The 27,812-nt window shown below is 48.4% G+C and overlaps 2 protein-coding genes across 21 annotated transcripts in view; one reads left to right on the top strand and one right to left on the bottom strand.

The window, feature by feature from the left end:
- SFXN2 (sideroflexin 2) lies at positions 1–24,233 on the bottom strand. Of its 18 annotated transcripts, none has more exons than XM_054523455.2 (15): positions 23,993–24,170; positions 21,983–22,080; positions 21,471–21,548; positions 17,176–17,363; positions 12,483–12,668; positions 12,123–12,293; positions 10,751–10,849; positions 9,889–9,964; positions 9,475–9,560; positions 7,497–7,557; positions 7,047–7,113; positions 6,350–6,399; positions 5,656–5,705; positions 3,319–3,366; positions 1,253–1,502 (listed from the first exon to the last, which is right to left on the bottom strand). In XM_054523455.2, exons 3-15 carry the CDS (start codon positions 21,507–21,509, stop codon positions 1,403–1,405), a joined length of 1,221 nt encoding a protein of 406 aa, XP_054379430.1. In that variant the 5' UTR covers positions 21,510–21,548; positions 21,983–22,080; positions 23,993–24,170; the 3' UTR covers positions 1,253–1,402. The 18 variants fall into 18 exon arrangements, with proteins under 18 accessions (XP_054379433.1, XP_054379430.1, XP_054379432.1 ...); XM_054523457.2 differs by having other exon boundaries at positions 17,176–17,360; XM_063727721.1 differs by lacking the exon at positions 17,176–17,363.
- ARL3 (ADP ribosylation factor like GTPase 3) overlaps positions 24,226–27,812 on the top strand; it is a 43,730-nt gene continuing 40,143 nt past the window's right edge. Inside the window, exon 1 of one of the 3 annotated variants that reach the window (XM_009245744.3) lies at positions 24,226–24,405. In XM_009245744.3, the coding sequence (XP_009244019.1) occupies positions 24,403–24,405 (3 nt within the window). In that variant the 5' untranslated portion in view covers positions 24,226–24,402. 3 annotated transcript variants of the gene reach the window in all.

Here is a 27,812-nt window from a genome sequence, read left to right as displayed (position 1 = left end):
TGCTCTTTCAACAAATTTATTCAATTCACAGTGGTATCTGTTGGACAGAGTCAGCAATCTTACCAGACAAAACTCATACACACATTGATTCCAGATGAGAAACAACAGTCCCCCAAGGAGCTTGAGAAATCACCTAGGGCAGCCAAGCTGGGAAAGGGAAGTGGCTGTGCTTTGCTGTGTGTCCTTTAAGGCTCTTTGGTCCTAGTTGATTTCCTCTTAGAAGGTTCCAAATAAAACTTCCCTTTCCTACTCAGTACACACCAGTCTTTCTTTGGTGTTTAACCTAATGGGCTGAGGAAGGGAGGCAGCCAGGAAATTATACCTATTAAAGTGTGTGGTTAATGCCTACATATATCATTTTTACTCACAGTTAGTGGACTTATCTTTTAAAACAGAGATATGTGGCAGTGGGGAAAGAGAACTTCCCTTATTATAGAGAAGATTCCAAGAATAGATTCAGACATGATTTGAAGAACCACGTAACTGCTGCCATGCACAGTCCCCTTTTTAGCACTAATAACTCCTAAGTGTCTGATAATTTCAAGGTTAGCAGCACTCCCAAAGAAGCTGTCCGGGCTGGGTGCGGTGGCTCATGCCTGTAATCCCAGCACTTTGGGAGGCCGAGGTGGGCGGATCACCTGAGGTCAGGAGTTCGAGACCAGTCTGGCCAGCATGGTGAAACCCTGTCTCTACTAAAATACAAAAATTAGCCGGGCGTGGTGGTGGGCGCCCTGTAATCCCAGCTACTCGAGAGGCTGAGGCAGGAGAATCGCTTGAATCCAGGAGGCAGAGGTTGCAGTGAGCCGAGATTGCGCCACTGCACTCCAGCCTGGGTGACAGAGCAAGACTTCATCTTGAAAAAAAAAAAAAAAGCAGCTGCCTGACCAGGGGGCAACGAGGAGGAGGATGGGGAAGGGTGGAGATGAGCCCCAAGGGGAGAGTCCTTTCCCCCTTCTTTTTCCTGAGTTCAGCTAAAATTACATGGGCAAAAGATTCCATTGCTCGAGAGAGGAGGAGGAAGCGAAGAAGAAAGAGGTATACAAGCTTCCTTTTGATCCAAGGTCTTTTCCTCAATCCTGGCTGGAACCAGAATCCTAAAGGTTTCCAAATGATTTGCTTGGTGTCTCCTCCCCGAGAGGGCCTCAGCTTCTGGTCTCCAGGGGACAGGGCTTGAGGAAGCAGCTAGAAGACACTGGCCTTTGCTACCCTTTTTCACTTTTTTCCCCTGAGGTCCAATCAACCAGCACTGGGGTGTAAGCATGAGGCATTTATTGTCCCACCCCCCAATCTACCCTGGCCTTCAGGTCTTGTTGGCAAAGAGGAAGGAGGACACAAGTGTGCACGTAGCTAAGGAGGAGCTGGTGAATATGGGAATAGACTGGTCCTTGCTGAAGTGAGGCATTTAGAGACCCTTATTGAAGTAGACATAAGGCTCAAGTTCTCCATACTTGGCCTTGATGGTGTCTTGGAGCTTCCGTTCCAGATAGGAAACTGGCAATTCACTGAAAAGAGAGGAGAAGGGGATTATGAGCATGCCACCGGGAACAAGCAGTAAGTTACCCTCAGATGAATATCACCTCCAAGAAGCCCTCCTGATTTTTCCATCTAGGATTATTATTGGCCTCTGTATACCACAATGTTGTTTTACCATTACTCAGGCCTGACTTCATTCTCCTTGGGCTATGGTTCTTTGTTTCAACTTCCATCTTCTCCACAAGATTACAAACACAGTGCTTGGGACACAAGAGATGTCTAGCAGATGACCATGGAACTAGTATTGAACTAGAGTACTGAGGAAGGGGAGACTGGAATCGTCTGGGTATATATTCAAGCTACGCTTGTCTCCTGGGGTCAGTCACCCTCCACCCCCTAGTCTGATGTATCCCTTCCCTTTTCCATCATCCCTTCTCCCTGCTTCCTCCTTCTTGGACACACAAAGGAAATAGAGTGGTTTCGGTTGTCAGCTCTCTGCCTGTCCCTTTATTTATTTATTTATTTATTTATTTATTTATTGAGACAGAGTTTCACTCGTGTCCCTTTATTTATTTATTTATTTTATTTATTTATTGAGACGAGTTTCACTCTTGTTGCCCAGGCTGGAGTGCAGTGGTGCAATCTCGGCTCACCGCAACCTCCACTTCCCAGGTTCAAGCAATTCTCCTGCCTCAGCCTCCCAAGTAGCTGGGATTACAGGCATGCACCACTACACCCGGATAATTTTGTATTTTTAATAGAGACGGCGTTTCTCCATGTTGGTCAGGCTGGTCTCGAACTCCCAATCTCAGGTGATCCGCCCACCTCGGCCTCCCAAAGTGCTGGGATTACAGGCGTGAGCCACCACGAACAGCCCCCTTATTTAATGTTAAAGACCAACGGGCAACGGTGGCTCACGCCTGTAATCCCAATACTTTGGGAGGCTGAAGTGGGCAGATAACCTGAGGTCAGGATTTCAAGACCAACCATGGCCAACATGGTGAAACCCCGTCTCTACTAAAAATACAAAATGAGGCCAGGCGCAGTGGCTCACGCCTGTAATGCCAGCACTTTGGGAGGCTGAGGCGGGCGGATCACAAGGTGAGGAGATTGAGACCATCCTGGCCAACATGGTGAAATCCCGTCTCTACTAAAAATACAAAAATTAGCTGTGCTAATTTGTTGGGATTTGTGGCACGTGCCTGTAATCCCAACTACTTGTGAGGCTGAGGCAGGAGAATCGTTCAGGGAGTCGGAGGTTGCAGTGAGCCGAGACTGCGCCACTGCACTCCAGCCTGGCGATGGAGTGAGACTCCATCTCGAAAAAAAAAAAAAAAATACAAAATGAGCTGGGCATGGTGGCAGGCACCTGTAATCCCAGCTACTCTGAAGGCTGAGGCAGGAGAATCACTTGAGCCGGGAGGCAGAGGCTGTGGTGAGCCAAGATCATGCCACTGCACTCTAGCCTGGATAACAAGAGTGAAACTCCATCTCAAAAAAAAGTTAAAAACCAGATCCAGCCAGAGGAGAGCTTCCTAATAACCCAGCTGGCAGGGAGAGAAGGTCTCTTGTTGCTCCCCCACCTCCTCTCCAAGGCAGTCCTTCTCCACTGGGAGGGAGCAACCTTATTCCTGTCCCTGGCTTCTCCTGCCCCTCGCAGATCTGTTTTGGTTTGCCAGAATTCACCAGGGTTAAGAGGCCCAGCCTTTAGGCTGATGGACACTTGTCCTCGGACAGGTGCTGCCCTTCCTGCCCCTTCCCTGTCTCCTTCTGGACAGCAGGCAGATCAGGGAGCGCGCTGGCAGGGTGGTCAATTAAACCAAGTAAGGAATGAAGAGCAGATACCATTTCTGTGGGAAGAGCCCACACGCCACTGGCACCATGAAGATGAGGCTGCAAGAAAGGAGAAACCAAAGCATCAGGGGACATCTCCCCACAGGACCGCCCATCCATCATCCCCAAGGGAAGGGAGCAATGCCCAGGCACCTGGCCTGCCTTCCCAGCTGGCACCATATCCTCTCCCTCCAACCTTTCTCCTGTTCCCGCAGTGCGAGGATACTCATTCTGGCAGGGGGATAAAACCTCCTGACCCCCATCACTCATTCCCACCCTTACTGCATTGTTCAAGCAGAGGAAGAAGACAATGAAGTAAACAGGGACCGTGAGCAGTGGGCCTAAGGAGCATAGGCACTGCTGGCATCGAGGGAAAGGAGGGAGAGGAGAAACTTGGAGGGGGAGGAGCAACATGGAGGGGGAAGAGCTACATGGAGGGGAGGAGCGGCATGGAAGGAGAGGAGGGACATGGAGGGGGAGGAGCGACATGGAGGGAGAGGAGCAACTTGGAGGAACAGCATGGAGGGTGGGGAGTGACTTGGAGAGGGAGGAATGACTTGGAGGGTGAGGAGCAACTTGGATGGGGAGGAGCGACTTGGAGCGGGAGGAGTGACTTGGAGGGAAGGAACTACTTGGAGTAGGAAGAACAACTTGGACAGGGAGGAGCAACATGGAGAGGGAGGAAGGACATGGAGGGGAGGAGCAACATGGAGAGGGAGGAAGGACATGGAGGGGAGGAGCAACATGGAGAGGGAGGAAGGACATGGAGGGGAGGAGCGATGAGGAGGGAGAGGAGCAACTTGGAGGGGGAGGATTGACTTGTAGCGGGAGGATCGACCAGGATGGGGAGGGGCACTATGGAGTGGGGGACGGGCACTATGGAGGGGGAGGAGTGAGTCTGTGGATTCTGAGACCTGCTTCTTTATTGGTTGAACACCTAGGCTGTCAGAGCACAATGAAAAGCAGTTTCTCCAGCTTCACTGTGCGTATAACTTCAGGAGCTTATTAAAATGCAGGTGCCAACTGAGGGGGTCTGGGGAAGGGCTTCAGAGTCTTTACTTCTAACAAGTTATCAGAGGATGCCAACGATGCTGGCATGGACCAGGGTTTGGGAGGCAAGGTCTTACAGGATGTGGGACTCTGACAGACCTGGGTTGGTATCCCAGTTTTACCACTTACTAGCTGTGCCATCTTGGACAAGTTACTTCAGAGACACAGAGGGAGGACAACCTACTTTTTAGGGCTACTGCAGCCCACTTTGCAGTGCCTACTTTGCAGGACTACTGTGAGGATTCAATGAGATATGTATGTAAAGCACCCAGCCTATGGTAACTACTCAATTAGCAGAAGTTGGTATAGCATAATGTTAGACTATTGATCAAATCTCAGCTCCAGCAGTTACCAGCTATATACCCTTGGGTAAGTTTCTTACTCTGTGTAAGTCTCAGTTTCTTCATTTGTAAAAGGAGATGATAATAATATGTAGATTTCTAAGGCTGGGAGAATTAAGTGAAATTATAGATATGAAGCACTGGGTTCAGTGGGGACACAGAGAAAATATACACTGGGGACACAGAGAAAATGTTAGCTGTTAGTGTTGCTGTCATTAGTCTCGTGGCCCTGAAATGCATGGTGAACGCTAGGACATCTCCAGTTAATGGCAGATACCTAAGAACCCTGACGTGACTGGTGGCATTTCCCTCCTGTGTGAGTCTGGGACACATGACAGTCCCAGCCAAAGTTATGTCTCCTCGTTCTTATCGTGTCTGTAAAACTGCTCCAGACAGCTGGGAGCAGGGGCTCATGCCTATAATCCCAGCAATTTGGGAGGCCGAGGCAGGTGGATCACTTGAGGTCAGGAGTTCGAGACCAGCCTGGCCAACATGATGAAATACAAAAATTAGCAAGGCATGGTGGTATGTGCCTGTAATCCCAGCTACTCAGGAGGCTGAGGCAGGAGCATTGCTTGAACCTGGGAGGTGGAGGTTGCAGCAAGCTGAGGCTGTGCCATTGCACTCCAGACTGGGCGACAGAGCGAGACTCCATCTCAAAAAAAAAAGCAAAAAACAAAAAAATTGCTCCAGACTTAAGGTCAAAGGAGAGACCCTTGGATGGGAGGGCACCTCGGCACTGGACTTCCTACATGGACACGTACGTAAAGTCTAGCCACCCTGATGCCCTCACAAAAGATGGGGTGAGAGCTTTCCAGATGGACCACAGGTATTCTGAGCTTGACCACTTTTAAAGTCAGGTAAAGGAGTACAAGTTCTCCAACACGGGCTAGACAAGACAACACATCTCGAGTGCTCCAGCCACACAGAACCCAAATCATCAAAATATGATACTTACAAGCACCCGCTCAGCATGACCTGCAATGGGGCGTGCAGGACCTTGACTTTCTGTATAAAAACAAATAAAAGACAGATCTACATGGTATTTCTATGCCTTAAGGTGAACCCCAACCCTGCTCTGCCATGGATCAGCCAGCTAGAAAAGCCCACAGGTGGCTGGGCGCAGTGGCTCATGCCTGTAATCCCAGCACTTTGGGAGACCGAGATGGGCAGATCACGAGGTCAGGAGATCGAGACCATCCTGGCTAACACAGTGAAACCCCATCTCTACTAAAAATACAAAAAAATAGCCGGGCGTGGTGGCAGGCGCCTGTAGTCCCAGCCACTCGGGAGGCTAAGGCAGGAGAATGGCATGAACCCGGGAAGCGGAAATTGCAGTGAGCTGAGATCGCGCCACTGCACTCCAGCCTGGGGGACAGAGCAAGACTCCGTCTCAAAAGAAAAAAGAAAAACCCACAGGCAAGGACCCCCTGGCCCTTAAAGAAGGCCTTGTTCTCTGCAGACCAGGTAAGGAAACTGGCCATGATATATCTAAACAGGAGGCCAGCAGAGACTGGTGTGAGCTTGAGTGAGATGACAGCATGGTAGCTAAAGGGAAGGATGGGTGGGGGAGGGCAGGTCAGGCGTCCCCAGGGACAGATGTGGCTGGAGGCACTCTGGGCAGGGAAAATGCCAAGGCAAACCCTACATACCTGCATGAAGTGCAGTTTCTCAAGCCTTTCCATGATGACTGGCAGCAAGACTGGAAGAGACCAGGGAGAAGCTGAGGGGAGGGCTGGGAGGCTCTCCCCAGGACTCTTTCTGAAGTCAGACCAGGAACCAAGTGGTTCCCTCTCCTTCAGCAGAAGCTCCAGAAAATACTTACCATTAGGCAGAACAGAAGAGCAAGTAGGCATGACCACCCCCAAACTCTCTCCCCAAAGTCCTGGCAGAACAGTGCTTCCCAAGCCTCTCAACCTGCACACTTGCAATATCAGGGAAACATGTGCTGCTAGGTCCAAAGCTTCCTTCTCAAAACTCAAAAATGTATTTGTAAGTTTATGCAAACAAATTTTGCAATACACCCCCTGCTGGAAGCAAATCAAAGCAGGGAATTTATTTTCTCTACCACTCTCCCTAGCACCCCACACTGTGTCTAACATTAAACACAAGGGCTTGACAAGCATTAATAAAATGAAAATAACCTTCTACCCCAAACCTTGGATGAACTGATGTTCTAGGAACTAGTGTGGTTCTTCCAGGCTTGCAGCAATCAAGCAAAGCAGTTTGAGAAGCATGGCTGTAGAGGGTGGGCCCCACCTCCCACCTCCCACCCAAAAGCTGAGTGTGGCTGAGACCTCCACCCTGTGTCACAGGGTTCCCCAGGATGGAAAGACTTCCCCATCTTACTCATCCCAGGAGCTGACATGGTGATCCGAGAAATAACTACTTGGGTGATGCCTATGGCCGCAGCTCTCTGAGGGCAGAAAATAGTAAGTTGTCAGAAATGATGTATCCAGTGTACATGTGCTGCACCAGGGGGCTGGGTCAGGGGGCTGGGTCAGCATCATGGCCAAGTCTGAGATGGTAAAGGGGAAGGGAAGGACCCTCCAGGTGCTGAGTGACCTCACTTTATCCCCTCCCACCTAGCCAGGTTTTTATGGACCAGAAATGATGGAGAAAGGAGAGAAGGGGCCTGTTCTGAACACAGAAACATGGGGAAAATTTGATAGGGAGTGAGAATGGAGCCAGAGAAGGCTTCTCAATCCTATAATGGTGCCTACTCTGACCACTAAGGAGGGGGGACAGGGTATGAGAGGGAATTCCCTCCTCCCACCCCAGAGGGAGGTCTCTGCTCACCCGGGAATGACCAATCTCATTTTCATTCCTGTCCTTCACGCAGATTCCCTGGATGAGCTCCCTAAACACAGACAGGAGTTACTGGACTTGGGAAAGGGTTGATGGAAGCCTCCCAGCCACATGACATGCCAGGGGACAAAGGCCAGGCCACTTAAGCTCCAGGAAGCCACCTCCTGTAGCCTGGGCCTTTGACCTTCCTTCTGCACTCCAATAAGCAGTATCTTAGAAGTGATCTAGGGCAGTAGCTGAGAGCGGTGGCCCTGGGCCCGGACTGTCTGGGTTGAGTCCTGAAACTGCAGGGGACGTGTGTGACCTTGAGCACAGTCTTTAACCCTCCCAAAGCCTCAGTTTTGCTTATCTGCAAAATGGGGATAATCCTGGCACCCACTTTACAGGACCTGATAAGGATTAAATGAGATAATGGCTGTGAAATGCTTGGTCCAGCACCTGGCACACAGTGTGATCACTCCACAAACAGTAGCTACTCTAGCTATTCTTTTTTTTTTTTTTTTTTTTTTTTTTTTTGAGACAATTGCGCTCTGTCACCCAGGCTGGAGTGTAGTGGCATGATCTCGGCTTACTGAAACCTCCACCTCCTGGGTTCAAGCAATTCTCCTGCCTCAGGCTCCCCAGTAGCTAGAATTAGGCAAGCGCCACCATGCCCGGCTAATTTTTGTTTTTGTTTTTTGGTTTTTTTTTGTGATGGAGTCTTGCTCTGTCGCCCAGGCTGGAGTGCAGTGGCGTGATCTTGGCTCACTGCAAGCTCCGCCTCCCAGGTTCACATCATTCTCCTGCCTCAGCCTCCCAAGTAGCTGGGACTACAGGCACCTGCCACCATACCTGGCTAATTTTTTGTATTTTTTAGTAGAGACGGGGTTTCACCGTGTTAGCCAGGATGGTCTCGATCTCCTGACCTCGTGATCCGCCCACCTCGGCCTCCCAAAGTGCTGGGATTACAGGAGTGAGCTACCGCGCCTGGCCCTAATTTTTGTATTTTTAGTAGAGATGGGGTTTCGCCATGTTGGCCAGGCTGGTCTCAAACTCCTGGCCTCAGGTGATCCTCCCGCCTCAGTGTCCCAAAGTGCTGGGATTACAGGCATGAGCCACCGCGCCCAGCTCACCCCAGCTATTCCTCTCAGGCCAGTTCTTGACAGCACTCAACTCAAACCCTGGTAGGTGGCAGGGACTCATTCTCCTGTTAGGAAAGGGCCACTGGATGGGGAAGGAAAGATGAACGGCGCAGCATGTGTGCACAACTATTCTGGTAGTGCTTCCTCTACAAAGGCTAGTGTGAACATTTTCCATTTGTTGGTAGTCCCAAGAAAATGTGGCTTATAGATATTGATGATGATGACAATGGTAGAAATAACAGTGAACACTTATGTAGCATCTGTTATGTTCCAGGTGCTATTTTGAGTGCTTTACATATATTACATCATTAAAACCTCATAACAGAGATTTCTCTAGTCAAGAAATAAGAACTATGAGACATAATGAGTTTCTCCTTTACCTTTTTTCCTGAAAAGCTTAGAGTTGGGTGCCTGGAAAACTTCTGTCTACTCCTCTGGCTTCTTTCAAAGCTTCTGGGTTCTGTGCTATCTTTAGACAACTCAGCCTGCTACATTTCATTCTGTATGCCATCCCCAGGGCTTGGGAAGTAGGAGGAGTTCACAATTTTAACACAGGTCCAAAAGGACATGATCCAGTGTAAAACTCCACAGGTCCACCGTGTCTTTCCCATCCCACATCACCCAGGAGAGGACTCCCACGGGACTCAACACACGGCCTAACCCGAAGTCACCCACCACTCCCGGGGCCATCACCATGGGAGCTGCCAATCCCAGAGCCCTTCAGAGGCTCAGCCCAACAGCCCTCCCCATGCCCACCGCAGTCCCCAGAAGCTACCCACTGCTTTGGTTTCTTGCCCCTTTTCTGCTAATCTTGTGGTTTGCAGGGAGAAAAAGGGGCCTTTACTCACTGCTGTCGCATCATGGGGATATTGACACAGTTAGCCGCAGCCACAGCAGCAAAGGGAACCCAGCGGCCCACCAAGGGCGGCGCTTTCTGTTGGGGGAAGAGAACAGTAGGAGTTGTTCAGATGCGCTGGAAGATGGGAGGGGAGGGGGCTGAACGACTAGAATACAAAAAAGAAAACGAGGCCTTGCTACCGCCACACGTCCAGACACCCAGTCTGGGAACCCCAAACTCCCTCAAAGGCCCAAGAAGAACCAACCTGGGGACAGCCCTGGTGTATTTCTCATGACCTGGCCAGCCGGGCTCTGGCCATTCCCAACTCACCCAGCCTGGGGAACTGTCCCTGGGGGAAGGATGTTTTCCCTAGGACTCTGCTGCCCCCGCGTGGCCACCATGCTGCAGCGGCCCCAGACCATACCTTTGTCAACATGTTCATGCCCACAGCTGTGGCCACAGCCGTGGTTGTGGCTGTGAAGTAGGAAAGGGCCATCTGCCTGGGGGAGGAGAGAGATGCTTGGGAGTGGGGCCCCTGCCGGCTGAGGGCCAAACCACAGGCTTGAGGGAGAAAGTCGGCTGGCGAGGCTTCATGCCTGAAAACCGCACAGGATCTGTCCCCAGCCTTACCGTGTGACCCTCTCCCCCTCGCTCACAGTGCCCCAGCCCCCTTGGCCTTCTTTCAGTACTGTGAACATGCCAAGTTCCTTCCTGCCTCGGAGCCTCTGCACACGGCTGCTCCCTATGCGGGGAGGTGTTCCCTGGGCTCTTGGGTCGTTCATCCCTCATCCTTCAGGACACAGTTAATGTCTCCACAGATGGGACTGCTCTAAGTGGCCTAACTACACAGACACCGCTCTGCTGTTCTCTGCCTTACAACCGTGGTTTTCTGGGTGGTTTTTTTTGTTTGTTTTGAGACTGATCTTAGGCAGTCTGCCTGCCTCAGCCTCCCAAAGTGCTAGGATTACAGATGTGAACCACCGTGCCCGGCCCAACCACACGTCTTAACAATGTATCCCAGCATCTAGAACCATGCACATCCCCAGCACATAATACACACTCAAGAAGAAATATTTAGAGAATGAATTAATAAACACACTTGGAATTGGTCTAGGAAGAAGATCCACCCCTACTCAGCTTGAGAAAATATTTCCAAACCCTGGGAAAGGGTGACTTGGTCACCTGCTCAGTGCAGGCACTACCCAGGAAGGACTGACAGCCTAGAACCCTTTAGAAAAGCTGTTCGTGGGAAGACACGAGGACAGCCTGGGGCTCAGGTCTCCTACCTGACTGATGTGGGGGAAGCCGCATTCCTGTTGGTGTAGTTGACTAAGGCATTAAAGGACTGGTTCACCCACTGCCAGAAGATCACCGCCGGCATAGTCCTACCAGTGAGGAAGGCCAGGAGAGGCAGAGAGAATCAGATGGCAGGGAGTCCTGAGGGTATGCCAGTCAAAGCACATGATGTGCAGGTCCCCACACTGTTCCCATACTAGTTTTTTATTTTTTATTTTTTTGAGACAGAGTCTCACTCTGTCACCCAGGCTGGAGTGCAGTGGTACGATCTCAGCTCACTGCAACCTCCGCCTCCCAGGTTCAAGAAATTCTCCTGTCTCAGCCTCCCAAGTAGCTGGGACTACAGGCACACACCACCACGCCTGGCTAATTTTTGTATTTTTAGTAGAGATGGGGTTTCAGCATATTGGTCAGGCTGGTCTTGAACTCTTGACCTCAGGTAATCCACCCGCCTTGGCTTCCCAAAGTGCTGGGATTACAGGCATGAGCCACCGCGCCCAGCTTGTTCCCATACTGTTTTATGCACCTGGGCTTCTGCGCAGGCTGGCCCCTCTGCCTCAAATATCTCCCCCTCCTCCTTCTATACATGGCCAACCCTGCCCTGTTGAGAGAGATCACTTCCTCCTTGGAACCTTCCCGACCCGTCCCCTGCCCCTCCTGAGACACAGTAAGTCACTCCATGCTCCTGCTCCCACGAGCCCATGTTCTTCCCCCAACCTACCACTTACCAAGCTGTACTGTAACTGTTTACTTCTTGGTCTCCTCAACAAAACTGGGAGCTCCTTGACGGGGGGTTACTGAAGCCTTCACATTCCCAACACCCAGCCCAAAGCCCAGCTCAATAGCTGAACCAATCAATGCATGGGGTGGGGGACGCAGGGGAGGAAGGAAGAGGTGGGAAGAAGAGTCGCATATCCAGCAGCTACAGAGGCAGTCTATTCTCTCCCCAACCAAGCCAAGAAAGGGACTTCCTATTGTTTTGTTTGGGTGTTACATAATGAAAATCATTGTGGAATAAGTACTTTTTAAAGAGGGAATTGGGGTAGCTTATTTGTTGAGGGTTCTACATAGGACTGCCTCAGTTAAAATCCAGGCACCCATATTTCCTGCCTGTTTAAACCTGGACAAGTTCTTCAGCTTCTCTAGAACTCTAGTTCTTCATCTATAAAATGGAAATAATAGTACCTATAGTGTAGGGTTGTTGAGAGGGTTAAATGAAGCAATACGTGCAAAGAATGTAGCATAGTGCCTGGTATCTGGTAAGTGACCAATCAAGAGAACTATTATTATTATCATAGTATGGCTCCCTGACCAGCAGATCCAGGCAGCTGTACCTCCCACGGTCCTGCCTCCAGGTCCCACCTGTAGAACTGGAGCATGAAGCCCGTGAGGATCATGCCGCCAGGGAGCTGGAAAGACATGCGCCCGATGACATTCATCTTCTCCCCAGTGTCGGGGTGGAAGGCCGAGTCATATAGCTTCTTGGCATACAGCAGCTGCTCCACTTGGGTGCCTGGGGGCACAACCCCCATCCTGCCACCCAAGGACAGCAGGCAGTCACCATCCTGCCTGATCAATGTCTCCCAGTCTCCCTACTCTCACTTCTCCCAGCCCCCAGTCTTGAGATTTCTGCCTATTCCTTCACCTTCGGTTTCCACCTCCTCCCAAGAGGACCCCATTAATGTTACCCTACTACTTCCAGCCCCTTCCCCGACCCCTCACCTGCTCTTCTCCACCATCACCTTGGCCCAGTCCAGCTCTCGCTCAGATACAAAGACAGTGCGGGGGTCCGTGATGTTTAGGAAGTGCTTCACTCTCCCCAGGAAGGTGCGCTGGTCCCAACGGGGGGCATCGATGTTAAAGCCAGATGGGTCAGCCTCCATCTTGCTCACATATAAAACTGTGGACCTAAGGGACAAAGGAAGAAGACGACTGTCCCTAAATCAAAGCCCACCACAGAGGATCTGAGCACGTCCCACTGTTGCAGACTGCCTGCTCTCACCAGCTACTGGGCATCGTCTGACTCGGCTTGGGAGGGCCCCAGTGAATGGTCATCAGATTGAGCAACTGGGCACCAACATGTGTTTCCTGAGGGCCTGCTGGTACCCAGCTCTGTGCTTGACCATACAGCAGGAGGGACTGGAAAAGGGGACAATACAGTGCCTGTGCTTGGGGAGCTCTGGGAACAAAAGCCCACCCATTAAATAGTATAATACCCCCAGGTGTTTCTGGCAGGGGAGATGGGAAAAGTAGCCATTTTGGAAAACAGCCAGCTGGGTGCAGTGGCTCACTCCTGCAATCCCGGTACTTTGGGAGGCCGAGGCAGGGGGATCATGAGGTCAGGAGTTTGAGACCAGCCTGGCCAACATGGTGAAACCCCATCTCTACTAAAAATGCAAAAATGAGATGGGCGCAGTGCCAGGCACCTGTAATCCCAGCTACTCAGGAGGCTGAGGCAGAAGAATTGCTTGGCGTGAGCTGAGATCACGCCACTGAACTCCAACCTGAGCCTGGGTGACAAAGCAAGACTCCATCTTGGGGGGAAAAACAAAACAAAACAAACAAACAAAAAAACACCCAAAGCCCTTTGTACTTCTTTTTTTTTTTTTAATTTAATTTTACTTTTTTTTGAGACAGGGTCTCATTCTGTCACCCAGGCTGGGGTGCATGGGGTGCAGTGGTATGATCATGGTTCAATGCAACTATTACCTCCCAGGTTCAGGGATCCTCCTGCCTCATCCTCCTGAGTAACTGGGACTACAGGCACACACCACCACCCTGGCTAATTTTTGTACTTTTTGTAGAGGTGGCACCTCGCTATGTTGCCCAGGCTGGTTTCAAACTCCTAGGTTCAAGCAATCCTTCTGCCTCGGTCTCCCAAAGTGCTGGATTACAGGTGTGAGCTGCCGCATCTGGCCTATTTTATTATTTAGAGACACAGTCTCATTATTTTATCCAGGCTGGAGTGAATGGTAATTGACAGGCATGATTATAGCTCACTGCAGCCTCGAACTTCTGGGCTCAAGCAATCCTCCAACCTCAGCCTCCCAAGTAGCTGGGACTACAGGCATACACTATCATGCCCAGCCCTTTTATTCTTCTTAACAAGGTCTACCCTTGAGGGAAACTATTTTACCAGAGCCTAACCATCTTGGGTTGTACCAGAACTTAAGTGACTTGGAGAAAGAGAACTCCAGCCACCTCTTGCCTTCCTGCCTCACCTAAAGAGGACAAGGGGAGGCCGAGAAGCTCTTGTGAAGGTTCAGGGGCACAGGCTCCCCAGAAGACTGAGACCTCATCACAGGACTGTAGATCCTCCACTCCTTCGCCTCACCACTGCACCAGCAGGGCTCCTGTATCATTACGAGGATTATAACAAAAAGAGTAACAAGTCTTAGGCCCTATTTAAGAAGTCTCTAGAGACCCATAGACAGCAAGGGAGATAAGAACAAGGACACCAGAAGAAAATTTAGCCTTTTATACCTATAGCTACAGCAAACAGTAAACATAGCCTGGATAAACAAAACCTCACCCCTCAGTTCCTCTCACAGGGTACATCATGTCCAGCTTTCAGTGAAAAATTACAAGGCATACTAAAAAGAAAAAAAAAAAAAAAAAACACAGTTTGAAGAAACAGGCCAAGCATCAGAACCAGATTTAGATATGAGATTTTAGACTTATCGACCAGGAATTTAAAATAACTATGGTTAAAATAAATAAATAAATTAATTAATTAATTAAAACTATGGTTAATATTCTAAGGACTCTGAAGGGAAAAGTGGACAACAGACAAGAACAGACGAATAACATAAGCAGTGATGGAAACTCTTATTTTTTTTTTTTTTTGAGACGGAGTCTTGCTCTGCCACCAGGCTGGAGTACAGTGGCGCGATCTCGGCTCACTTCAACCTCTGCCTCCCGGGTTCAAGTGGTTCTCCTGCCTCAGCCTCCCAAGTAGCTGAGACTACAGGTGTGCACCACCATGCCCAGCTAATTTTTGTATTTTTTAGTAGAGACGGGGTTTCACCATGTTGGCCAGGATGGTCTCGATCTCCTGACCTCGTGATCCGCCCACCTCGGCCTCCCAAAGTGCTGGGATTACAGGCGTGAGCCACCGCGTCCAGCTGGAAACTCTTAAGAAAGAATCAAAAGGAAATGTTAGAAATCAAAAATACTGTAACAAAGATGAAGAAAGTCTTGGATGGACTCATCAGTAGACTGGACATGGCCAGGGAAAGAATTAGTGAGCCTGAACATGTGTCAGTAGAAATTGTCCAAATGCTAAAGGCCCATCCATGGCAGACTGGATAAAGAAAATGTGGTATATGTACACCATGGAATACTATGCAGCCACAAAAAAGAACGAGATCACGTCCTTTGCAGGGACATGGATGAAGATGGAGGCCATTATCCTTAGCAAACTAATGCAGGAACAGAAAACCAAATATCACATGTTCTCACTTATAAGTGGGAGCTAAATGATGAGAACACATGGACACAAAAACGGGAGCAACAGACCCCACTGGGGCTCACTTGAGGTGAAGGGTGGGAGGAGGGAGAGGATCAGAAAAAATAACTAATGGGTACTAAACTTAGTAGCTGGGTGATGAAATAATCTGTACAACCCCAGTGACACAAGTTTACCTATGTAACAAACCTGCACATGTACCCCTGAATCTAAAGTAAAAGTTAAAACAAAAAAAAGAAATAATATTAATGCAATTATACTAAATAGAAGGGCTTGGACTCAGATCCTCCACACACAAATTCTGTCTCTCATTGAGAAACACTGAGTCCGTGGTGGTAGGGATGGTGTGGGAATGTTGGTCTTCCTAGATCATTGGAATTACTATTTGGGGGTGCATACCATCTGATTCTGTCGGTCGTTACCCATTTCCACCCATCCCATATCTTACAGAAGAATCATCTCAAGTACTAACTGCTTTATATCCCTTAAAACATTTCTAGTTGGGGCCGGGCGTGGTGGCTCACACCTCTAATCCCAGCACTTTGGGAGCCCAAGGCGGTTGGATCACCTGAGGTCAGGAGTTTGAGACCAGCCTGACCAATACGGTGAAACCCCATCTCTACTGAAAATACAAAAATTAGCCAGGTACAGTGGTAGATGCCTGTAATCTCAGCTACTCGGGACGCTGAGGCAGGATAATCGCTTGAACCTGGGCAGCAGAGTTTGCAGTGAGCCGAGATCACACCACTGCACTCAAGCCTGGGTGACAGAGTGAGACTCTGTCTAAAAAAAAAAAAAAAAACTTTCTAGTCGGCCAGGCATGGTGGCTCACATCTGTAATCTCAACGCTTTGGGAGGCCAAGGCAGGTGGACCACCTGAGGTCAAAAGTTTGAGACCAGCCTGGCCAACATGGTGAAACCTCATTTTGTATTTTTTTCTATCAAAAAATAGAAAAACTAGCCAGGTGTGGTGGTGCACACCTGCAGTCCCAGCTACTGGGGAGGCTGATGTGGGAGGAATGCTTGAGCCCAGGAGGCGGAGGTTGCAGTGAGCCAAGATCGAGCCACTGTACTCCAGCCTGGGTGACAGAGTAAGACCCTGTCTCAAAAAAAAAAAAAACCAAAAATGGACTTTCTTGGACAAACAAAACAGGAAATTTGTCACTGGCAGACCTGACTTACAAGATGTTAAAAGAAGTTCTTCTGGTCAGGTGAGATGGTTCACACCTATAATCCCAGCACTTTGGCAGGCCAAGGCAGGAGCATCACTTGAGCCCAGGAGTTTGAGACCAGTCTGGGCAACATAGTGAGACCCTGTCTCTACAAAAATTAAAAAAGAAAAAAACACAGCCAGGCATGGTGGCATGTGCCTGTGGTCCCAGCTTCTTGGGAGGCTGAGGTGGGGGGACTGCTTGAGCCTGGGAGGCTAAGGCTAAGCCTGCAGTGAACTGTGATCGTGCCACTGCACTCCAGCCTGCACGACAGAGTGAGACCCTGTCTCGGAAAAAACACTAACAAACAAACAAAAATCTTTATTTCTCTTATTCTGAATTGTTAACAGTTAACAAACAGATATGTTTGTTTAAAATAATAGTAGCAACAATGTATTTGGTGATTATAGTTTATGGATCAGAGAAATCCATGACAGCAGTAATATCAAGGACAGGAGGGGAGAATTGGGAGGACTGCATTCTAAGGTACTTGCACGCTCCATGCAGTGGTATAGTGTTATTTGAAAGTGGATTTGGATTAGTCATAAATGTATATTGCAAACTCCTGGGCAACCACTAAAAAGGTTTTCAAAAGAAGTATAATTGATATGCTAAGAGAGGAGAGAAAATGGAGTCATACAAAAAAAGCTAAGGCTTTTAAATTTTTGCCTGAAAGCTTCAGAAGTCATTGAAAGATTTTAAGAAGAAAAGTGACAAGATCAGATATGTAGCTTACCAAGAACAAACTGGGTAGTCATGAGAATAAACAGGATGTGGCCGGCCCTCACGGGATGCAGGGAGACCTGCTGGACGGGAACCCCAGTAATCCAGAAAAGAAGACGTAGTGCTCAAATGAACCCACGTGCACTCAGAGGAGAGACCAACAGGAGAGAATCTTTCAAAGAAGCGGAATCTTAGGATCTGCTAAGCAATAGGTATAAGAGGAACATTGTATCAGTCAAGGTTCAACCAGAGAAGCAGAATCAGTAGATTACTGATAGACAGACAGACAGACAGGTAGATACCAAAACATAACATGGGGCAACATGGGGTTCCTCTAACTCCTGAGCTCAAGCAATCTGCCTGCCTTGGCCTCCCAAAGTGTCAGGATTATAGGTGTGTGCCACTGCACCCGGCTATGACACACACATATACATATTTTATATATTTCTAAAATATATTTGTATACTATAATATATATTTTATTTTATAAATATATAAATTATATATCTATATAAATATATAATTTTTTTAAATTCATAGATATAGCAACATATATTTATAATATATAAATTTATATATAAATTTATTTAGACATATGAATGTTTAAATATAACAAAAAAATATATAAACATAAATAATTCATATAGCTATACAAAATATATATAATATATAACTTTATATATTATAAATATATATTGATCTATCTATATAAATTTCATAATTTTTTTTTCTTTTTTTAGGCACAGTCTCAGCTGGTTGCCCAGGGTAGAGTGGAGTGGTGCAATCATAGCTCACTGTAATCTCAAACTCCTGGGCTCAAGGAATCCTCCCATCTCATCCTCCCTAAGTGCTGGGATTACAGGCATGCACCACCACTCCTGGCCTAAATATATATAATGCTGATGTAATGTAATATTGATAAAATATAGAAATTGATTTATCACAAGGAATTAGCTAATTGGCTCACATAACTGTGGCGGTTGGCTAGGCATTCCTGAAGTCAGCAGGGCAGGGAGCCAGCAACAGATCATCCCAGGGGAGAGGGAGCAACGCGGGTAATGGCTCAGAGTCCAGAACCTCAGAGGGGGTTCAGGGGTGTCCTAGCCCTCCTTTAAAGGGCTTCCACCTGATTAGGTCAGGCCACCCAGGATAATCTCCCTTTTGATTAACTTAAAGCCAAACAATTGAGGAATTTAATTAGGTCTGCAAAATCCCCTCACAGCAGCACCTAGATTACTGTTTGTCTGAAGAGCTAGAAGATGGTGTGTGTGTGCTCCTGGGTAGCCACTATAACTGGAATATACCAGAGAGGGAATCCCGGGAGTCTTGCTTAGCTTAGCCAAGTTGACACATGACAAATATCCAGAGTGATACCTAGGGTTTCTGACTTGGGCGTTAGGTGCTAACAGAGAGAGCACAGAAAAATTGGCTTTGAGGGAGAAAATATTAATAGTAAGCTTGATTTCTGCATGTTGAGTTTCAAATACCATGGGATTTTTTTTTTTTTTTGAGACAGGGTCTTGCTCTGTTGCCCAGGTGGGATTACAGTGGTATGATCATGGCTCACTACTCCAGCCTCCACCTCCCAGGCTCAAACGATCCTCTGACCTTAGCCTCTCAAGTAGCTGGGACCACAGGCATGTGCCACCATGCCCGGCTAATTTTTGTATTTTTTGTAGAGACAGGGTCTCCCTATGTTGCCTAGGCTGGTCTCAACTCCTGAGCTCAAGGGATCTACCTGCCTCGGCCTCCCAAAGTGCTGGGACTATAGGAGTGAGCTACCACCCCCGGTCCTGCCATGGCTTTTTTTTTTTTTTTTTTTGAGAGGGAGTCTTGCTCTGTCACCCAGACTGGAGTTCAGTGGTGCGATCTCGGGTCACTGTAACCTCCACTTCCTGGGTTCAAGCGATTCTCCGGCCTCAGCCTCCTGAGTAGCTGGGATTACAGGTACGTGCCACCACACCCAGCTAATTGTTTGTATTTTTAGTAGAGACGGGGTTTCACCGTGTTAGCCAGGATGGTCTCGATCTCCTGACCTCGTGATCGACTACCCGCGTCGGCCCCCCCAAGTGCTGGGATTACAGGCGTGAGCCACCAAGCCCGGCCGGGATTTTCTTAAATGCAATAGGCCTCTTCCTGTCTCAGGTCCTTTCCAAACACAATACTCAAAAGCTAGTCTTTCCTCTCTTCACTAAATAGTACCTATTTGTCCGTTTATTTTTTTGTACAAATAATTTTCAGATTTACTTCTATAGCTTCTACTACTAGGTCATTTTGTTTTTTCTTGGAAATAGCGCCTTAACTAAGTTAAATAATTCACCTGTGAAGTGAGGTGGTATGTTCATTTTGCTCACCACTGTCATCCCAGTGCCTAGCACAATATTCAAGTATTTGCTGAATAAGAAGTTCATCAGCCTATGGGTATTCAGGCTTGAAAGGAAACAGAGGTCAGAGCTAGAAGGAAAAAACTGAGTCAGCAGCATCAAGGTGATTTACGATAAAGTTTTCCAGTGAGAACACACAGAATGGGAAGAGGAGAGAGCTGAGGACAAACCCTGAAAAATCAGGACATTTAAGAAGCCAAGGCCGGGCACAGTGGCTCACACCTGTAATCCCAGCACTTTGGGAGGCCGAGGCGGGTGGATCACCTGAGGTCAGGGGTTTGAGACCAGGCTGGCCAAGATGGTGAAACCCCATCTCTAATAAAAAAAAAAAAAAAAAAAATTAGCAGGGCGTGGTGGCAGGCACCTATAATCCTAGCTATTCGGGAGGCTTAGGCACAAGAATCGCTTGAACCCAGGAGGCGGAGGTTGCAGTGAGCCAAGATTGTGCCACTGCACTCCAGCCTGGGTGACAGAGTGAGACTTTGTCTCAAAAAGAAAGAAGCTGAGGCCGGGCACGGTGGCTCATGCCTGTAATCCCAGTGCTTTGGAAGGCCGAGGCGGGTGGATCACGAGGTCAGGAGTTTTAGACCAGCCTGGCCAACATGGTGAAACTCTGTCTCTACTAAAAATACAAAAAATTAGCCGGGCGCCTGTAATCCCAGCTACTTGGGAGGCTGAGGCAGGAGAATCACTTGAACCCGGGAGGTGGAGGTTGCAGCGAGCCGAGATGGCGCCACTGCACTCCATCTTGGCAACATAGCAAGACCCGGTCTCAAAAAAAAAAAAGAAGCCGAGAAAAGGTAGCCCCCAAAGATGGGAAGAACCACCAGAAAGAAGAGAGAAAGGAGGTGGAGACAGGCACAGGCCTGTAATCCCAGCACTTTGGGAGGCCAGGAGTTCAAGTTCAAGAAAGGAGGCAGAAGGGACAGTGTTGGGGAAGGAAGAGCAGTGGTCAATTTTTAGATTTTTCCTTAAGGCGGAAGAGATATCAGGAAGCTGATATGCTGGAGGTACACCATTTCCTAAGAGGAAGGACCAGGGACAAGAGGAGAGGCTCAACATGGAGTATCCACAGCGCCCTGGCCTGGCCCTGATGCTTCTCTGAAGCGGCAATCTCCAGAGAAGTCAGAAGGCAGACAGAAAGAGTCCACTGCCAAAACAGACTTCCCCTCTCCCCTGCCACCTGGCCTCCTGCAGGCTGCTTCAAAGACCAAAGGCATTTATCTCAGTCCCAGCTGAAGCAAGAGTGGGAGGAGGGGAAAGAGTTCACTTTCCCAGGCTCTACATGAACCTAAAAGGAGTCAGCTTGGCTGGCTGAACACACGCTGCCTTGGCTTACAGAGCCCCAGGCTCACACACGCTGGAGACAGCCTGACTGAGCAAAATGCTATGCCTCCTCCTCAGCACACACATACACACAGAGCCAGACCTTCTCTGACACCTCTGTTCCCCTTAACCCAACATTGCAAAGTCCTCTGCTTCTCAGAATGGAGGGACTATCATCAAGGGGTAATCTAAACATTTGCTAATTATGCAAGAGCCTTTGCCTTCTTAACTGAAGTCAGGATAGAAACTGCAGAGTCCCTGTCTTAAATAAAACATAAAGCCAAAAACAAACAAACAAAAAAAACCACTAAACCATCTGTCTGGAACATTTCCCCCCACACACCCACTGTCCCCCAATGGGCACTGTTCCCCGACTCCTTCAGGACAAACTCAAGTCCTTCTGTGATATATACTCCTACAGCATCCTGTCCTTTGCAGCATGCTGGGCGTTTGTGATTGTCACCTTCTTGTCATTGACTGTGATTTGTGTAAAGTCTGCCTCCCCTGACAGACTGTAAGGCTCACAAGCATCGGGATCATGTCTGTGATGTTTACTGCTACATCTTTCACATGCCCTCGAAGAATATTTACTGCTTACCTGAAATGCATTCCAACTTCTTCTTGGGTCTCTTGGCATCAAGGATGTCACCTCTTTTAAGTCAAACTTAGAACCTGCCTAGGTTACAGAATTAAGAGCACGCTTTCTTTCATGAAGTTGCAAAATTGTCTACCTTGCCTATACTAAGTCATACTGGTCTCTAAATTTTCTTCCACAGTTAATCTCCCTCTTCCCACACAAGCCACATCTAGTCTTCCCTAAAAAGGTCATCATCATGTCCAGGGTAGCCCCACTTCTGAAGGATTATGGTCCCACTACTAGGAACAAGGTAGGAGTAAAAATCAGACCGGTGATTTAATGATATCTCTCTCCTAGGATTAGAGAATGTCACAGCTTGAGGCCGGGCACAGTGGCTCATGCCTGTAATCCCAGCACTTTGGGAGGCTGAGGCGGGCAGATCACGAGGTCAGATCAAGACCATCCTGGCTAACTCTGTGAAACTCTGTCTCTACTAAAAATACAAAAAATTAGCCAAGCGTGGTGGCACGCACCTGTAATCCTAGCTACTTAGGAAGCTGAGGAAGGAGGATCGCTTGAACCCAGGAGGTGGAGGTTGTGATGAGCCGAGATCGCACCATGGCACTCCAGCCTGGGCAATAAGAGTGAAACTCCATCTCAAAAAAAAAAAAAAGGAAAGAAAGAAAGGGAAACAAAGAGAAAAAAAGAAATAGACTACTGCCACCTCTGACGTAATGCTCATCCTTCTCAGAGAGAGCAGCTTTTCTCTGGCAAATGGTATCAGAGATCAGAAAACAAGCTTCCAAATTCCTTCTGAGGTATCCTCTTACAAGCAGAAGTGCACAAGATTACTGTTTGTAGCCCCAGGTAGGGAGAAAAATGAAACATCATCGCTGGTACTCACATCAGAGGAAGATCAAGGTAGCCAAAGACCCCAGAAGGTCAGACACAAAGACCACTGAGACAGGCAAGGATTAGGGTCAAGGCTGCCTAGAGCAAGCTGGAAAATGAGGGTAATAATTACATGAGCAGGCCCAGGTATAGGCTTATGGGTACTCATCTGACTCCAACGCAAGTGGGCTGTTAGACACCAGACAACTTAGAAAGAGCAACCTCCCTTGCCTTTTTCAAAAAAGGGCCAACAGTCTAGAGATGACTAGATTATAGGGGTTTGTGCTCCTATATCACCTCCATTCATCACCTCCTTAGTCAAGGCTCTGAACTGCTTTTCTCTCCAAGGATCTGAAGCAGGTATGCAAGCAGCAGATGTTGGTTTTTGTTTTCATTTTTTTTGAGGCAGGGTCTTGCTCTTTCACCCAGGCTGGAGTACAGTGGTGTGATAATAGCTCCTGGGCTCAAGCAATCCTCCAGCCTCAACCTCCCGAGTAGCTAGGACTACAAGTGCACCACGGAACCTGGCTAATTAAAAAAAAATGTTTTTTTGTAGAGGCAGTGTCCTACTGTGTTGCCTGGGCTGGTCTCCAACTCCTGGGCTCAAGCCATCCTCCCCTTCAGCCTCTCAAAGTGCTGGGATTATAGGCATGAGCCACTGCGCCTGGCCACAATTACCAATTTCTAGGGGTTGTGAAAATGAAATTTGGTATGAAATGTATTTCATTAGGAAGGATGTAATTTCCATACGGGCTGATTTTGTCCACTGCTGTGTCTCCAGCATCTAGAACAGGGCCTAGCACGTTTGTGTAAACTCTTCTTATAGTCCTCTGCATCGGGAAAGGGATGAGAGGTAGCATTTCCCAACCCACCCCAGTGTCCCACTTGCTCTTCCTTGGCTAAAAATGCAGGCTCATTTTTGCCTCTTCCAGGACTACAGATGGTACGCGGTCTGGTCCAAAGCAGCTTAGCAAAACCGGCCAGAGGCTGGGCACAGTGGCTCACCACTTTGGGACACCTGTAGTCCCAGCACTTTGGGAGGCCTAAGCGGGTGGATCGCTTGACCCCAGGAGTTCGAGCCCAGCCTGGGCAACATGGCCAAACTCCGTCTCTACAAAAACAAAATACAAAAAATTATCCAGGCGTGGTGGCGCCCGCCTGCAATCCCAGCTACTTGAGAGTCTGAGGCGGGAGAATTGCTTGAGCCCGCGAGGCGAAGGCTGCAGTGAGCCGAGATCGCGCCACCGCACTCCGGCCTGGGCGACGGAGCGACACCCTGTGTCAAAACAAAAACGGGGCCGATCCCCAAAACGCCTTTCACCTGTGCTTTCAGCTCACCTCAGGGCTCAGGGCCAGCCCCCAGGCTGCTTCTTGCCCTCCGACAGAGGGCCTCCCCCCATCGGTATTCCCCCATCCCGGACAGCTAGTAACGCCCCAGCCGCTCGGCCTGGCACTCCTAGGCAATGGGGGTCAAAGCAGAGGGGCCCATCTGTAGCCCCAGGGCGCTCCTCGCGCCACGTGGCTTCTGCAGGTGGAAGTCCAACCCGCGCTGCAGCCCCGCCTGGGCAGTCAGGACAGCAATCTCAGCACCCTCCCGAGATGTGGGGATTGGAGGTAGACAGGGCGAGCGCCATTGTCCCAAGGCCCCTTACCTGGTCCCGGGACAAATGCCACCAGTTACAGCCCGCCTTGAAAACCCGGCGGGGTGAGAGGAGGACCTGGGCTGGGGAATTGCCCCCACGCCCGTCCCACGCCCCTCCTTTTCGACCAATCCCAGGCCGGGAGGCTCCCGCCAGCCACGTGGGCAGGCTTTCTCCACTCTCTGGTCCAGGCGAGCCGGCTGCGGCCTCTGCAGCTCCCGTAGCCCGCCCACGCTCCTTAGCGCGCTTGCGCACTCTGGGGAAAGCGGAGCTGCACCCCGCCCCGTATTGCTGCTCTGCTCCTCCGCTGTGCGTGCGAGGGACGTCGGGGGCGGCGCCGCAGCAGTTGCCCCTGGTAACGGGGGAGGCAGGAGGAGGAGGAGGAGGAGGAGGAGGAGGAGGAGGAGGGACTCGGCGGGAGGATGGTGAGTGTGGGGGCCTCGGCCCCCTTGGAGCCGGCCGGTTATCCCCCTCCCGTCCCCAGGCCCAGGGCGGAGCACTGCGCTTAAAGCCAAGGAGGGAATGGGACGTCGCTCAGCCTGCTATCTGGGTTCTAGACTGATTTCGGGGGTCGGCGGGGAGCCCCGAGGGTGGGCCCTGGAGGGAGGCCTGGGCCTGGAGAGGAAGGCGGGGCTTCCAGCGGGTCCGAGCCTTGGGGAAGGGGCTGGCAGACTGCGCGGCTGGCCGGGTGCGGAGCCCGGGCTCCATCATTACTCTGGGGACAGGAGTGAGGGCGGATCCCGGGAACTGCGGAGAGCAGCTTTCGCTAGCAGGCTTAGACTTCCCGGGCAATCAATCGGTCTCGCGGCTTTGCAGTAAAGTGGGGTTCGTCTGGAGCCCGGCCAGAAGCGGAGAGAAGGCCGGCCCCATTGGCTCTGAGGTCGCCCTGGCGGTAGCAGGGGAGATGGTAGCCTAGCTCTCCTCCTTCTCGCGCTGTGCGGGCCCCTGGGGGGTAGGGGAGTAAGTCTCACGACACAAAGGGGTGCCGCTTGGAAGGGGTGCCGCTTGGAAGGGATGCCTGGTGGATTTTACGCCGTCTTGGTGTCTGCGTGGCGGGTGCGCTTCCTCAATCCCGAATTATTTAGTTATTGCTGAGAGTTTTGCAGGATCTGATTGTTGGTGATGACCGATTTTTCATTCAATACTTACTCCATGTTGATGGAGGCATATTAGCTGCTCGGTCTCTAGAATTTCCTTCGAAACCTTTTGCAGTCTCCTCTTGCATGTGACCATACCAGGACCAAAAGATCTTAATCCTAGCTTGAGGTCTCCAAACTGAAAAGAACGAGAAGTTAAAAATGGAGATCGAACTTCAATCTGGAGCAAGCCTTTTCTCTGTCAGCCTTAATTAAAGCTTTCCCAAATTCTAAATTATGGTTGTGACAGATCTGACCGTTGACACTCTGTTTCTTGTTAATGTCTGTACAGTTAGTTGGAGGGAGTTAAAATGGAATTGAGTAATTTTAGAGCTATCAAAGAAAAATTGATTTTGAACCACTTAAAGCAGGTTAGTTGGCTGCAAAGAGCCTGTCATCAAGCTTACAGTGACTGCTCCACCTCTCTTCCTAGTTCCTTTCTTGACTTTTAGAAATGTTGAGCCATTTCTGTTGATTTAAGAAGTTAAAAAAAATAAAAAAATAAAAAAACTAGATGCCCAGGAAGAAAAAAAAATAGATGTATGTTTGGTCAGATTATCCAGTGAGTAGATTTAGAAAGGAAAAAAAAACTCAATTGATTTTACATTGTCAGATTGTTAAAGAAGTAGGGTTATTTGATCTGAAGTTGCCAATCACATTCCACACTTGCTACACTTGCAGTTTTTTTTTAACCTCAGGCTAAACAGATTTTTACAACTGTTTCTTTTTCTTAATCATTTATACGTGAGCTGTCCTTTTAAAGTTTTTCTCAACAAATGAGTACAAACATAAATATTTACCCAGAAAATAGCTAGAATTGGAATGAAAAGGGCCTGCCGAACCAACAGAAATTGAGATTCGTCATTATGGATGAGAAGTGCATGAGAGTTGGCTAACTTTTCCCAGTTTGTTTATCAATTAAGTGTACTGTGTAATTCCATGATTGTTTAATTTATAATTACAGGCCACAGTAAATTAACCACTGCCCCTGTTTCCAGGTGCAAATTAGCACTGTATAGAACAAATTTACAGTGTCTATACAACACTGTTGTATACAACTGTTGTGTTCAATGATGAAAACAGATTTTGCTTTTCTTTTTTCCTTTTTCCTAAGATGAACAATAAGAAATTAGGACAAATTATTCCAGATTCTTTATCTGGTTTCCCAAAAACATTTTTTTTCTATTTCCAGAAGCGTGAGCTGTTCTTAAAACTTGAAGTGAAACACTGAATTTAGTCAGTGGTGTGACTTAAGTGTATCCCATCTGATAACCCATGAGCCCCCATGGTTAACTGTACAACTGAAGCGTGAACCCCAAGTTTTTTTTGGTTTTTGTTTTAAACTTCAGCTATGACAAATACATATTTTTTTTCAAATTTGGGTAACTGTGGCAAAAACCCAAATATGGGTTTCTCTGAACATTTAGAGTCAGCTATTTTTCCCCTGCTTTACAGTGCCAGGTTCTTGATGAATTACTAAAATACTAAAATGACAGTAATTTTAGCATGTAACTAACCACTTATATTTAACATATGACTCCTTCATTCAGTAATTATTTATGGAGCACTTTCTACATATATGGAGCTTGTGGTCGTTCTCAAGCATGTTCAACATTTGAAGATTGTTCCCAACAGTTATTTATGTTTTCTGGTTAGAAAATGGCCCGTGAAAAATTATTTTAAAAAAATAAACAAAACACGGGGGTAGTCTTTTCAGTGGCTGCTATGTGTCATGCTTTACATACATGACCTCATTTCATCCTCATAGCAATCATCTCTTGAGATATAAGTATTGTTCCTGTTTTCTTCTTTTTTTCTTTTTTTTTTTTGATATGGAGTCTTGCTCTGTCACCCAGACTGGAGTGCAGCGGCGTGATCTCAGTTCACTGCAAGCTCCGCCTCCCGGGTTCACGCCATTCTCCTGCCTTAGCCTCCGCAGCAGTTGGGACTATAGGCGCCCGCCACCACGCCCGGCTAATTTTGTGTGTGTGTGTTTTTAGTAGAGACGGGGTTTCAGCATGTTAGCCTGGATGGTCTCTATCTCCTGACCTCGTGATCCGCCCGCCTCGGCCTCCCAAAGTGCTGGGATTACAGGCGTGAGCCACCGCACCTGGCCTGTTCCTATTTTCTAGCTGAAACTGTGTGCAGTGTTATATACATATAAACACACACACACATACATATATGTATATATATACAGATACACACATATATATATACACACACACACACAGAAGCTGAATACAAGTCTGTGAAATTCTAAAGCCCAATAACATTCATTTCATTAGGACTCTGGTGAAGTGGGAACCCACTCTTCCTGAGGAGATGCTCAGACTTTGTTCCTTAGGAAACATTGTTTGTATTTATTTAGGAGAGGGTGATGAGAAAGAAGACACAGTTTGGATGAAGTTCTCAATTTTGAGCTTTAAGCTGATAGGAGTTCAGTTGAAAGATGTAAAAACAAATGGAAGTCAGTTATATTTAAGCTAGTAATGGGAACTGTATGTACTTGACGGTTGGCTTCGTAATTTCAGAATTTAAATTTTAGCTGGTCCTCACAACCACATATATTTTCCATATACCAACGCATTCCTTCCCCCTCCACCACTCTGGTTTCTTTGCATGACCTAGTTTGTATTGTTTTAGGTCAGGCCACCATGCCTCTGCCAATAGTTTAAGCTGATTTTGAGGCAGAT

The sequence above is a fragment of the Pongo abelii genome, chromosome 8 (assembly GCF_028885655.2).
Source record: "Pongo abelii isolate AG06213 chromosome 8, NHGRI_mPonAbe1-v2.0_pri, whole genome shotgun sequence".
Classification (NCBI taxonomy): Eukaryota; Metazoa; Chordata; class Mammalia; order Primates; family Hominidae; genus Pongo; species Pongo abelii.
This window is presented reverse-complemented; position numbering and strand designations above follow the sequence as displayed.

Coding starts and splice junctions, on each gene's coding strand:
- SFXN2 (XM_054523455.2), bottom strand. CDS start 21,509: ATGCCAAGAGACCCAAGAAGAAGTTGGAATGCATTTCAG. Junction 7,114..7,496: donor ATGAGATTGGTCATTCCCGG/GTGAGCAGAGAC, acceptor TTCTGCCCTCAG/AGAGCTGCGGCCATAGGCAT. Junction 5,706..6,349: donor AGAAACTGCACTTCATGCAG/GTATGTAGGGTT, acceptor GTTTTTATACAG/AAAGTCAAGGTCCTGCACGC.